Below are 14,558 nucleotides of genomic sequence, written 5' to 3' on the forward strand. Positions count from 1 at the left end.
CTTTTCCCCGTACCCCTGAACATTGTTTCTATTCAAATAATCATTTAATGCCCTCTTGAATGCCTCGATTGAACCTGCCTCCACCACACTTCCAGGCAGTGCATTCCAGACCCGAACCACTCGTTGTGTGAAAAAGGTTTTTCTCACATCACATTTGCTTCTTTTGCGAATCGCTTTAAATCTGTGCCCTCTCGTTCTTGATCCTTTTACGAGCAGGAACAGCTTCTCCCTATCCACTCTGTCCAGCCCCCTCATGATTTTGAACATGTCTAACCCTAACCCTAACCCTTCTTCTCTCCAAGGAGAACAGTCCCAGCCTATCCTCGTAACTGAAGTTTCTCATTCCTGGAACCATTCTTGTAAACCTCTTCTGCACTCTCTCCAATGTGTTCACATCCTTCCTATTGTGTGGCACCCAGAACTGTACACAATATTCCAGCTGAGGTCTAACGAGTGTCTTATATAAATTCAGCATAACCTCCTTGCTCTTGTATTCTATACCCTCATTAATAAAGCCCAGGCTACTATATGCTTTATTAACTGCTCTCTCCACCTGTCCTACCACCATCAATGGTCTATGCACATAGACACCCAGGTCTTTCTGCTCCTGCACCTCCTTCAAAATGTCACCCCTTATTTTATGTTGTCTCTCCATGTTCTTCCTACCAAAATACATCACCTCACACTTCTCCGCATTGAACTTCATCTGCCACCTGTCTGCCCAATCCACCAACTTATCTATGTCCTTCTGAAGTTCCACACCATCCCCCTCGCAGTTTACAACACTGTATCATCTGCAAACTTTGAAATTGCCCCCATGCACACCAAATTATAGATCATTAATATATATCAGGAAAAGAAAGGGTCCTAATACTGACCCCTGGGGAACTCCACTACAAACCTTCCTCCAGCTCGAAAAATATCCATTGACCATAGCTCTCTGCTTCCTATTTTTCAGCCAATTTTGAATCCACATTGCTACTGTCCCCTTTATTCCACGAGCAATAACTTTTCTCATAAGTCCATTCTGTGGCACTGTATCAAATGCCTTTTGAAAATCCATGTACACCACATCAACTGCATTACTGACATTGACCTTTTCTGTTACCTCTTCAAAAAACTCCAGCAAGTTAGTTAAAGATGATTTCCCCTTTGGATCCATGCTGGCTCTTTCTTATCAACCCACATTTTTCCATGTGATTACTAATTCTATCCCAAATAATTGTTTCTAGAATCTTGCCCACCACTAAAGTTAAACTCACTGGTCTGTAATGGCTGGGCTTATTCTTACAACCTTTTTTGAATAAGGGCATAATGTTTGCAATTCTTCAGTCCTCTGGCACCACCCCTGAGTCTAGGGAAGACTAAAAGATTATGGCCAGTGCCCCTGCAATTTCTACTTTTACTTCCTTCAATATCCTTGGATGCATTTCATCTGGTCCTGGTGCCTTGTCAACTTTAAGTACCGACAGTCTATTCAACACTTCTTCCTTATCAATTTGAACCCATCTAGTGAGCTTCGGTCTGCTTAATTGCACCTGGACAACATTTTCCCCTCAACAAATACCACAAAAAATAGGTTGATGGGCTCATTCATCACCTTACTAATTATAGACAATTATGGCCTAGTCTAACTCAATGTTGTGTTGGCGTACATAACAGCAGTCGCTACACTCCATGTATGTCACTGACTGACGTGCTTTATTGACATTTTAGAAATATTAAACAGATTGCAATGACCAATTACCTGGAGCTTTCGATTGTTCACAAGTTTTCTGCAGTTGGAAGTAAGTCAACTACAAAACGACCAATTAGGATTTACATAAATATGTATATATCTAATGGGGAAGAATTTGATTATAACTAGGGGTATATAGAAATCACTGAATGAATACTCTAATGAATATTTTCATCAAGGGATCTCTGTGTTGAGGCACTTTGAAACATCAAGATGAGACAGGCTGTCATGTTTTGTCTAGTAAATATCTTTGAAGGGTTATGTTCATCAGCTAAGGGAACTTGCGTGTTGGAGTTACTGAGCCTGACAGTTGTACAGAAGCTGCCCCCCCACCTGAGATTTGGGGATAATAGGGACATGCAGTTTGTAAATAACATCGCCCGCATTGACCCCCAGATGTTTACAGCACAGAATGAGGCCATTCAGCCCATCATGCCAGCACTTTGCTGCAGCAATTCAAAACTAGTCACTGTTGTAATGTAGGAACTGTGGCAATCAATTTGCAAGGTCCCACAAACAGTTTTGTTAAAACTTACCTAGAGCAAAGGTTGGTGGAGATACTCTGGAAGTCATAGGGAGTTGGGGCTTATATATATATATATATATGAGAGCAGTCCAAAATTCGACAGCTGAAAAAAATTTAGTCCTGCCTCACTGGTTCCACTGAGCACTTTAATAAGCACTTGCACAATTATTTGTTTCAATTAGTGTCCACCCCACCTCGTGTAGCACAGCTGACTTTCACCTTCACCGTTGCATCTGGCTGGTGATGTGCAGAGCGATCTTAATGTTGCCAGTGGACCCATTTTGAGGATCGGCCTTCCTCTCATTTGCTCAAAGCACTGGAAGGAAGCTGGAAAGATGGGGGAGCAACGGGGCAGTGGCTCTGGAGTTAAAAAAGGAAGGCAGGGCTGTGGCTACGGGTCAGGGCTGGGGGAGGTGAGGTGCATGCCAGGAAGGCGACATAGAGCATTTATGAAGGAGTGGAGGATCTTGAACAAGAAGCAGAGAGAAAAAAAACGTAGCAAAGCAAATGCTACAAATTTGCCGAATACCGTTGATACTTAACATTGCAGGACCTGCTTTCTGTGATTCCTGTAAATGACATTTCATTTCCTGCCATAAAAACACCTGCAAACCAAGCACTGGAGTTCATTTCTACAGGAACAGAAATGAAAGTTGAGAAGTTGGGTTAAATTTATATAGCGCCTCAGTTTGACGACACTCGGAGTAACGTACATTTCTGCTCTCCAGATAACTAAAAGCATGGGCTGGATTTCATGGGGGTCATAATTCTCGCTCACATCCACCGCCCCCCAGCCATTGCAAAAGGGGCTAGCTGACCGACTTAGAAAAAGTCTGCCCCACAGTGACAATGCCCCAGGGGTGAGCTAAACAAGCAGAGAGTGGGCCTTCTGCCTCTCAGTGGGGGACAGTCCTGCCCATAAGAACTGATGGCCAGTCTGACTGGCTGGCAGCTCTATCAGTCCCAGCAGCACTGGAACTGAGTAATGGGTGCTGCTGGGACCACAAGTAGGCCCCAGGATGAAGACAGCCCTGTCGTCTGGACCCAGGTAAGCCCTGGTTTTGGATGGAGAGTGATCAAGGAGACTAGGGAGGGACGCATGGAGGTAGGGGTCAGAGTTTGAAGGCCAGAAGGGAGGAACAATGATGGGGGTAACATCTTGGGGATTGTGCCTGATGCCCATGTGGATAACCCCAAATGATACGTCCTACCCCTCTCCATCCAGCCCTTTCCATAAAGTTGCTTTATAAACAGCTTTCTCACTCCCACCAGCCTGTCCATGCCAACCATATTATGGGGTGGGCAGCATAATATTCATGTCAATTGACTTGGTAACAATTGGCTTGCCCACTTGCCTACTGTATTATGGAGACTGGGTTGGGGGTGGGCAGGAAGGTGCTACGCCAGCCACCTGTCATTTTTTACGTGCCTGCACCCTCCAAGCAAAAACCACGCGGGGGGGGGCCTGAAATCCAGCCCCAAATAGAGGCAATGCTGAAGTTGCAAAAAAATTATTTATAAGGACGATACCTTAACTGAGAGGCATGTTGTTGATGGCAGGGTACAGGTGTGTTGATGGGAGGATATGGGTGTGTTCTTGAGGAAAGTTACAGGTGTGTTGTTGAGGGGAGGGTACAAATGTGTTGTTGATGGGAGGGTACAGGTGTGTTGTTGATGGGAGGGTACAGGTGTGTTGTTGAGAAAGGGGTACAGGTGAGATGTTGATGGGAGTATACAATGGTTTTGTCGACGAGAGGGTACAGGTGTGTTGTTGAGGAAGGTGTACAGGTGTGTTGATGGGAGGGTACAGGTGAGTTGTTGAGGATGGGGTACAGGTGAGTTGTTGATGGGATTATACAAGTGTGTTGTTGATGGCAGGGTACAGGTGTGTTGATGGGAGGGTATAGGTGTGTTCTTGAGGAAAGTTACAGGTGTGTTGTTGAGGAAAAGGTACAGGTGAGTTGTTGAGGGGAGGGTACAAGTGTGTTGTTGATGGGAGGATACAGGCGTGTTGTTAATGGGAGGGGTACAGGTGAGTTGTTGAGGAAGGGGTACAGGTGAGTTGTTGATGGGAGTATACAAGTGTGTTGTTGATGGGAGGGTACAGGTGTGTCATTGAGGAAGGAGCACAGGTGTGTTGCTAAGAAAGTGGTAGAGTTGTGCTACTGAAAGGAAGGTACAGGTGTGGTGTTGTGGAAGGGGTACAGGTGTTTTATTTTATTCTTTCATGGAATGTGGATGTTTCTGGCTAGGCCAGCATTTTTATTGCCCATTGCTAATTGTCCTTGAGAAGGTGATGGTGTGCCCCTTATTGAACTGCTGCAGTCCATGTGGTGTAGGTACACCCAGAGTGCTGTTAGGGAGGGACAGTAAAGGAACAATGATATAGTTCCAAGTCAGGATGGTGTGTGGCTTGGAGTGGAACTTGGAGGTGGTGGTGTTCCCATGCATCTGCTGCCCTCATCTTTCTAGGTGGTAGAGGACATAGGTTTGGAATGTGCTGTCGAAAGAGCTTTGTGAATTGCTGTAGTATATCTTTTAGATGGTACACACTGCTGCCAGTGTGTCTGTGGTGGAGGGAGTGGATGCTGAAGGTAGTGGCTGGGGTGTCAATCAAGTGGGCTGCTTTGTCCTGGATGGTGCCGAGCTTCTTGAGTGTTGTTGGAGCTGCGCTCATCCAGGCAAGTGGAGAGTATTCCATCACACTCCTGACTTACAGATGGTGGAAAGGCTTTGGGGAGTCAGGAGGTGAGTTACACTCCACAGAATTCCCAGCCTCTGACCTGCTTTTGTAGCCACAGTATTTGTATGGCTAGTCTAGTTCAGTTTCTGGTCAATGGTAACCCTCAGGATGTTGATAGGGGGATTCAGTGATGGTAATGCCATTGAATGTCAAGGAGTGATGGTTAGATTATCTCTTGTTGGAGATGGTCATTGCCTGGCCACTTGCCACTTGTCAGCCCAAGCCTGGATATTGTCCAGGTCTTGCTGCATTTGGACATGGACTGCTTCAGTATCTGAGGAGTTGTGAATGGTGCTGAACATTGTGCAATCATCAGCGAACATCCCCATCTGACCTTATGATGGATGGAAGGTCATTGATGAAGTAATTGAAGATGGTTGGACCTAAGACATTACCCTGAGGAACTCTTGCAGTGATGTGCTGGAACTGAGATGATTGACCTCCAACAACCACTGCCATCTTCCTTTGTGCCAACCGGAGGAAACCTTTCCCCTGATTCCCATTGACTTCAGTTTTACTAGGGCCGGTCAAACGCAGCCTTGATGTCAAGGACAGTCACGGTCACTTCTCACCTTGATGAGGAAAGGTACAGGTGTGCTGCTGAAGAAGGGATACAGGTGTGTTGTTGAGAAGTGGGCACAGGTATATAGTTGGGGTATAGGTATGTAGCTGAGGAAGGGATGCAGGTGTGTTGTTGAGGGGAGTATACAGGTATGTTGTTGAGGAGAGGGTACAGGTGTGTTGCTGAGGGGAGTATAGAGGTGTGTTGTTGAGGGGAGGGTACAGTTGTGTTGTTGAGGGGAGGGTACAGGTGTGTTGTTGAGGAGATTATATAGGTGTGTTGCTGAGGAGAGTATACAGGTGTGTTGTTGAAGAAGGTACAGGTGTGTTGTTGAGGGAAGTATACAGGGGTGTTGTTGAGGGGTGTATGCAGGTGTGTTGTTGAGGGGAGTATACAGGTGTATTTCTGAGGGGAGTATACAGGTGTTTTGTTGAGGGAAGTATACAGGTGTGTTGTTGAGGGGAGTATGCAGGTGTGTTGTTGAGGGGAGTATGCAGGTGTGTCGAGGGGAGTATACAGGTGTGATGTTGAGGGGAGTATACAGGTGTGTTGTTGAGGGGAGGGTACAGGGGTGTTGCTGAATATTACTAACTTGGATTGAAACAAGAGCAATGCAGCTGATAATAAGAATTATTGAGTATCCAGTGGACAGTTATCGCTGACATTAAGCCACTCTTTAATTTGTAGCACAGGCACTCGTGGTCCTCAGCAATAGACCTTACTTTGATTGCATATTATCCTTCTCCAATATTTTCTGATGAAGCAGACCTATCTGTAAAGGTCTATTCTAATTCTAGTGCGTCATCCAGAGCAGCTGAAGAAATTTATTTGAAGTCTCTGGCCCTATTGTAGGGGCCGTTAATAACTTGTCAGCAACCGCTTCACGTTTCACTTTTCCTTTCTGATATAATAGCTAAATTTACACAGTGACACTCACTACAAAGGCCACTGTTAAAATGTCACAGTCATCAGTTTGCAGTCTGGGTCAGCTATTGACAGCGAGATTGTTGTGAGATTTGAACAGCAGCTCAGCAAAGATCCTTGGATTCTCTAGTGTGCCTTAAGGAGGCCAAACATCAAAGTGAGCATGAGATGGCCCTGAAGCTTAGTTTGTCCCAATTACACAGCAGCGAGGTTATGAATCACCCACATCTCCACACATGAACTCAGGCATGACACTGCCTGATCAGCAGTCAGTTCTGGAGGGTAAGAAACCACTTATTTGGTGGTCTCTGTGGAAACTAAAAGTTTAATTCGAAGGGTTTACACATCTATTTTGAGAGTAAACGCACCTCTTGTAAAACGATAGGCACATTGTCTGCTGCATTTCCTACATTACAACAGGAACAACCCTTCAAAAAGTAAACCCATTGCCTTTACACTGGTGTTAACCTTGGCTTAGTGGCAGTAATCCCACCTCTGAGTCAGCAGGTGAAGTGTTTGAAAAAGCAGAATAAACTGAAACTCCAAATCTCTCCGAATCTGCTGCCTCATTTCCCTACATTACAACATCGACCACACTTCAATAGGACTTCGTTGGCTGTAAACTGCTTTGGGTCGTCCTGAGTTCATGAAAGTCGTTACATAAATGCAAGTTCTTTCTTTTCAGGAGCCAAATCCCATTATTAATTTCAAATTGACTTGTTGAATTGGATTGACGACCTTCCAGGATTGCTTTAAATACTCCGACAATTAAAGATTAATCTGCTGGATACTGTGGCCAAAAACCCTGGGGAAATATCAATGCATGATCAAAAAGAAATTATGGGGTAAAATTACTTCTCGAGTCCAACAACAACAACTTGCATCATCAATAACATGGTGCTTCACAGGAATGTTGGCAAATAAAATAATGACAGTAAGTCACATAAAGAGACTTTGGGATAGATGACCAAATGCTTGGTCAAAGATGTAGGTTTTAAGCTGCGTTTTAAAGTTGCTGAGAGATGGGAGAAGCAGAAACTTTTTGAGATGGACTTGCTGAATTTAGGGCTGAGGTAGCTGAGTGCACAGTCGCCAATACAGAGTTGATTAAGATACGGTCAGAATTGGAGAAGTACAGAGATGATGGAGGATTGTGGGGCTGAAGGATGGTGCAGGGATAAGGTGGGGACACAGCCATGAAGGAATGTTTGTGCCATCACTAAGACTGTCTATTTCGATTATTGAGGAATTTGTAAACAATGATGAGAATTTTAAAATTAAGGCGTTACTGGTCTGGGAGCCAACGTGGGCCAGTGAACACAGGGGCGATGGGTAAACAGGACTCGGTGCAAGTTAGGATGCAGGCAGCAAAGCTTTGCATGAGCTTGAATTTATGGAGGGTGAAAGATGGAATGTCGGCAAGGAGAGCATTGGAATAGACAAGTCTAGAGGAGACATGCATGGGGATGTCAACAGCAGATGAGCTGAGGCAGGGACAGGGTTGGGTGATATTACGGAGTTGAGAATGGACAGTTTTAGTGATGGCGCGAAACTGTGGCTGGAAACTCATCCCACTGATAATATCAGCACAATCTGGGTGGAATTGGCATGTAAGATCAGGGATTTCTAAATGTAAGTGAGTTATATCCAAAACCAATTATGGTTATGTTATCCACATCTCTTATTTGGGTTAAGATGCAGTCTGCCTGGATAAGGCCCTGTCCACAAAATGGGTTATGTCCAAAATTGTGAGATTCTACCAATCATACTGGGTTCAAATTGACTTAATTTTCTTTGGCAGACAGGCGCTCGTAGACACGGTTTGGAAACTTCTCATATCAATAAATACTTAATTTACTCAAAAAACTGATGAGCATACACCAATGAAGCTATTAAATGGTTCGGTATAGTTTTTAAAAGTCATTTTCGGTGATTTTAAATCAGATTCCTCTCTGGTGGAGGCCTAGCCAGCCTGATTAAAAATGCTTATTTTCAAGGTAAACTCTTTTTCAGTTACACTGTTAAAACTGCACCATGGAAGATTTTAAGCTTGTGATGATGAAATGTTATCAGAAAATTGAACTGTAACTTAACCAGAGTAATTTCAAACGTATTTTGGACAGATTCCCCGAAGCAAAACTCTTTCTTTAGGGGCGGAATCGTCCCAGATTTGCACTAAGTGCGGTAGCGGGCGGGGAAAACAACATTTCATCCGCTGGCTGCAATGGTGGCTTCTCACACTGTATCATCCCAAATCCGCCACGTTAATTATGCATTCCCAGGGAACATGCTGTTTCGATGGCGGGTGGGCACTAATTCGCCTGCCGGCCATCACCTCGCCGCTTCATCACTCCGGGTGCCATATTTAAAGTCCAGCCACGCCCACACCTCTCAGGGCTTCCAGCCCAGGGCTGCTGCACAGAAGGCAGGGTGGCCCTGAAAGGCAAAAGGACTGCAGCCGCCCCCGCCCCACCCCCCCAGGTTTAGCAATGCCTTTTGGATGCTGTGGAGGCCCACCGTGATGTCCTGTACCCCTGCTCTGGCCGCAGGAGGGGCAGCGGCATCACCAATCCAGGATGGGAGGCGCTGACTGCTGCGGTCAGTGCCAACGGCCTGCAAAAGAGGACAGCCACCCAGTGCCACAAGAGAATCAATTAGGTTAAGTCACTCTCTTTATTACTCTCAACTCACACATTTACAAACCCATCACACATCCACAGGGCCCTCACTCACTCACTCACTGCCACTTCAAGGGGCATCACCATTCACTCTCTCACACTCACCATCATTGTTCCTCATCCAGGAGCCACTCACCACCCACACAGGCCAGGCATACTTATCATCTGGCCTGGCAGGTGTCCTGCTTACACTTTCTCCATCTCTATCTATGCAGGACAAGCTGGCACACAACAAGAGGGAGAGGTCGCAGACCTGCGTCGGAATGCCCGAAATCAAGGTCCTCACGGACTTTGAAAATAGAGCCACCCAGCAGTGGTGGTGGGGTTGCGGGGGGGAGCAGGGGGGATAATTCCAGCGGGCTGGCCTTATAATGATATGCAGATGTATTACAATGAGGTTCCCAACGTCCAATGCCAGGAAACACGGCCCCACCTTCGATGGGCTGAGCAGACGGCTGCAAACTGGTTTCACGATGTCGCGAAACCGATTTTTGGGCTTCTCGCCATATTGTCTGCTCACGCCACTGAACATGCCCGATGCCAGTGGGCATGGACAATTCTGCCTTAGGTGTTTGTTTCATATTCACTTTTGCTTATTGGTCATAGAATTATCTGAGCTGGAAAAATGGCTGTTTGGCTGACCATCAAAATTAATCAAATCAGGAAACAAAGAATGTATGCTTTCTGATTGGCGTGGGAAGGGGCTGTAAGGAAGGACCAATTGCAGGAGTGCGGGAGAAGGGTGATTGGATGTGGGAGGACATGTGATGAAATCTCCAGGAATATGTACAACCAGAGTTGGCAACCATTTTCCTGATTGCCATGGACCCTACAACTTTGGTGCTCTGTTGTTCACTGAGCTTCCATGAAAGCTCATGTTTATGATGCTTTAACATGGATGAACAGGGTTTCTGCCACACTCCCAGTAAAGTCATGTGTCCTGCGAGAAGCCACGAAGAGAAAAAAAGTTTAAAATAATTTTTTTTTTCTCTTCCATATTCACTTGTTTAAATTCTGCGATTTTTAAAAGGAGGACAAATGGCTGGATGGATAAAATGGCTGCAGCTGACCACATGATTGTAACTCTGGAAGTTTCTGAGTAGTTTAAAAATGGACCCCACCAGTGACTACTCCATGGCCAGTTTTAACGAGGAGATTGTACAATGTGCCCAGTCGTCCAACCAGCTGTTCTGCAGTCCACTAAAATGCTCATTTGTTTGCAATCTGTGCCTGAACTCCTGGAATGTAACACTGTATAAATATTTCAGACAAGCCAACACAAAGGATTAGTTGATGAGACGTCTGCACCAGCCAGCTCTGTACAAAGGGAGAGCTATTGGGACTCCTCATCTCCAATGTTGTGCTAATGCTTCTACAGTTACCTGCTCAAAACACAATGGGTTTTAACAATAATGCCTCATTAGCTGAATGGTTTGACCCGAAGCTACACTGTCACATGACCAAGACTTGAGCTGTTTGAATTGCTTTAACTATGCAGCTTTTGAATTCTGTCTTCAGTTGCGGTTTAACCTCAGGAGAGAAAACTGGACTCCAGGTTAGCAGCCTGCCTCTGTTTGCCATCTTCCATCAACAAAGCAGCAGCAGAAACAGAGCCTTGTCCAGGTTTAACTTGCCTGGCCCTCATCTACACTGTTTTCTACTGGAACATCTGAACTTCTGTACCAGTGCTTACTGCAAGACTGACTCATCTCTTGGTGTCTCTCCCATCATGGAAGTCAGCACTACTGGAAAAGTGGATCACCCTGCATCAGTTTCAGCCGACTAACCTCTCTGAAGGAATACTCCATTGGACTTCTGATTCTGGACTCTGGGCTCACGTGAAACAATAATTCTTATTTTGTCTGTGGTCTTTGTCCTGTGGCTCTTTCTTTCCCTTATCCCTCTTTTATTGTGTGAATGTTCCAGGGTTACCTGGCAACATCCCCTCCCCACGTTTTGAGTGCATGTAAAATAAACTAACCCTCTGATTTTATCTCGAGTTTGCTGTGGGGTTATTAATAGTAGATTGAATCACTCCAAAAACTGAAGGGCTGGGGAAAATACGCCACCACTTATAAAGGGGGAAATCAAAAATCAAAAACACCTTCCTGTTTATGGACTGGTGGCGAGAGGAGAAATCAGGGCTGTTTTAAATTAAACCCCCTCCTGCCCTGGACGCATGGCAATGGCAGAATGGAAGAGTCTGTGTGCTGTTTGTAGAAAGAAAATACCCTCAGGATTTTATTTTCAGAGACTTGTGAAAATTATGAATTTACTAATGGACGTTTGTATTAAAAATGGTTACCCACTAAATCCTCAGTGAATGGAAAACTATGACAAATTTAATTTAAATACATTATAATATTTAAATGATTAAGCCAACACTCTTTATTGGCACGTTGGCCATGTCCAAATTGCATGTTGGAGGATTGCAATTGGTGTTAATGTGGCACAGCTGCAGTTCCATGGGCCACTGCCAGTCTATCGCAACTCCCCCGCAGGGCCCATTGTGTGTCTATTCTACTGAGATTAGCGAGCAGAAGGAAGCTCAGCGTAAAATACAAACAATATGATAGGGAGAATGATCCACATTGTTTAAATCATGGAGCTGCCATCTAGGATACTGTAATGCTTTATGCAGCCATGGATGGAAAACTGGGGGGGCATGATTAGAAGCCAAGAAGGCAGTGGATGCACAAAGCTGAGCGCATCATTTGTGTTCCTGTGTGGATGGCATTCACACTTTATTCTGATACACAACCAAAAGCTAAAGCAAATCTGCTCGTCAATTATGCAGCAACAACTTGAATGTATATTGTGCTTTTCATGTAGGAAGACATTCCAAGATGCTTCATAGGTGCATAATTGGATAAAAATGGAGACAGGTGACAGAAATGGAGAAATGGGACAGATGACCAATTGCTAGGCCAAGGAAGCAGAGTCTGAATTTAGGTGAGAGAGATGAAGGTGTAGAAGTTCAACTGATAGGTTTTCTAGTTCCTCAAAGACAGTATCAGCTCCACATTACTGCAGTTGGAACTATTCACATTAAGAACTGTTAATTCCCCCATTAGGCTGGCCCTGAGTGCAGTGATTACTGACTCATTGTGAGTGTTCAAAAAGGAAACAGAGAGAGACGGTCCCAAGGAAGTTGAGTGGTTTGTGGCTGCGTGGCACTGAGATCAGCTTGACCACCTGATTGGTCCTCTATCAAACATATCTTCCTCCTTCATTCTTGTGTTTCTTTACATACTTCCTAACTTGCCATCAACCAACACCAAAAATCACAGCATTCTTCACTTTTATGAGATGAAATTGTGAGGAATGGTTGCTACAACCTAAAAATATTAAGAGGGTGAAATTGGACATGGACACAGATGTAAGACAGGTGGTACTGTATCGGACACCCATTAAATGTGCTGTTTAGTGTTCGGTCCCACTGTCTTCAATAGAACTAAACATCGGTTGTGTCCTAGATAGGGTGGCATAGTGATTCCAATTGGTTTGACACTCTGACCAGGTCCAACTTCATCCCTTACTTCTACCAACTTAAAATTGGGTGTCTCCTTAGTTATATCAAAAAAGCGATCTGCTGGTTTTAAGTTTTTAACAGCTCCTGAAGGTTTGGTCTTGTTCCTGTCTTTTGCTCGATCAACTGCTGATCTGAGTGTTTTCTCTAAAGATGAAAGTCAGTACGTTGGCACAAATGGTTTGACTTGATGAAATACATTGTAACATTGTGCTCAATCTATTGTAGGCAATGAATTTCCAGGACTTAGCACTAAAATAAAAAAGCAAAATGACTCTTGCTTACTTTAAATATAGGGAAAGATAAAAACATTAGAAGGTTACAGAAGCAACTTGTTGTGCCTCACCTGTTCGTGGTATTCAATCCCCATGCTAAGCGTATTGATGAGAATAGCAATCATAATTCCCCGACCAAAATACTTGCTGTCAACAATCTTGCGGCAAGTGTCACAGACCGGCTTCCAGAATGCCCAGCATTTGTTTGCTGTCGTTATTCTTGGCTGACTGCGCTGAGGGTCTCTCTGGTCATTGTAGTGGGCGTCCTGGGTGAACTCGTACACTCCCTCGCTGTCTGAATCAAACGTCTCGTTATCCCTCACCTCAGACTCGGTGCCCCTGATGCAGATGGGGCAGCTTTGGGGGTCGCAATTCAGAACGTCAGCCGTTCCACTGGGAGAGCCGTAGGGCAAGCAGTGGCCGGACAGCTTGCAGGAGCTTTTACAATGGCCTGGCAGGGGGACAATCACATTTCCATGTTTAATGTTTTAAAAATAAAAGTTGCATAAAACAAACATACTGCGGGTGCTGAGAAATCTGAATTAAAAACAGAAAACATTGGGAACACTCAGCAAGTCAGGCAGCACATTTGGACAGGGAAACAGAGTTAACATCACAAGTCGATGACTTTGCAGCAGAGCCAGAAGATGTAGAATTTACTGACCTGCCAAGTGTTTACAGTGTTTTCTGTTTTCAATTGAGGTCTTACGTGTCCAAATTCTCCAAAGTATTTCCTTTCTCCATTTATTAATCCTGACAGTATTTCTGATCAAAGTATAATATCTGAAGTGCCAACTGAAGGGTTGCAACAGTTTCCTATTATGCATGACTTCCCCTTACACTGAATAATAGCTCATCTTTGCCAGGTCTTACTGAATAAAGCAGCACAGTTTATTGGGTTAATCATTTTTATGCAAAAGACAATTTGCTCTTTCTACTGGGATTAATTTGCTGATCGACTGATGGGTCCTGATATTTTATTTCTGAATTAAGATACCTCCATAACTGCTTTGCTAAAAATGATCCTTGAATTAGGGTAGCCTTAATTTGCGGCTAATCTTAGTTCAAGATAATTTGTAGCAAAGAAATCATGAGACTATCAGGATTCAACAACAGAATATTGGTAGGGAATATTAATGGGCTCTTTTTATCCCTGGCCCCAATTTCAGTTCCACCACCACATCAGCAATTGTCTAGTACCTTTAAGTTAATCTTTTTGAACCAAACTCTTGTCCGTGCCGATGTCAAAAGTACATCCATGAGTTTTGAAGGATGTTTTTAGTGCTGTTATCTTCCTTTGTAAGACATATGTTGTTACGGATATTGCAGATTGCAATGGATCACAATTCTAATTCAGAAAGCTTCAGAATCACGAGGAAAGGGACCTTCATAAAGATGGTCTGTGTGTTTATTGCCTGTGGGGCTATAGTTTATATCACTATGGTCTATGGGACTATAACTTGTGGGACTGTAACCTTTGGAATTATGTTCTATGGGACTGTAGTCAGTGAGACTATGTGGGCCCACAGCATATGTCACTATGCCCTGTGAGACTGTGGTCTGTGAGATTATGGCCTATGGAC

At 44.4% G+C, this 14,558-nt stretch overlaps 1 protein-coding gene across 1 annotated transcript in view; it reads right to left on the reverse strand.

Annotated features, from left to right (window-relative positions):
- The window catches only part of cacna1g (calcium channel, voltage-dependent, T type, alpha 1G subunit), a 1,015,897-nt gene that overhangs the window by 249,839 nt on the left and 751,500 nt on the right, over positions 1 to 14,558 (reverse strand). The window contains exon 9 of the mRNA XM_078570777.1: positions 13,047 to 13,426. Coding sequence (XP_078426903.1) covers positions 13,047 to 13,426 — 380 coding nt within the window. The remainder of the gene's footprint in view (positions 1 to 13,046; positions 13,427 to 14,558) is intronic.

The sequence above is a fragment of the Cetorhinus maximus genome, chromosome 24, assembly GCF_964194155.1.
Source record: "Cetorhinus maximus chromosome 24, sCetMax3.hap1.1, whole genome shotgun sequence".
Classification (NCBI taxonomy): Eukaryota; Metazoa; Chordata; class Chondrichthyes; order Lamniformes; family Cetorhinidae; genus Cetorhinus; species Cetorhinus maximus.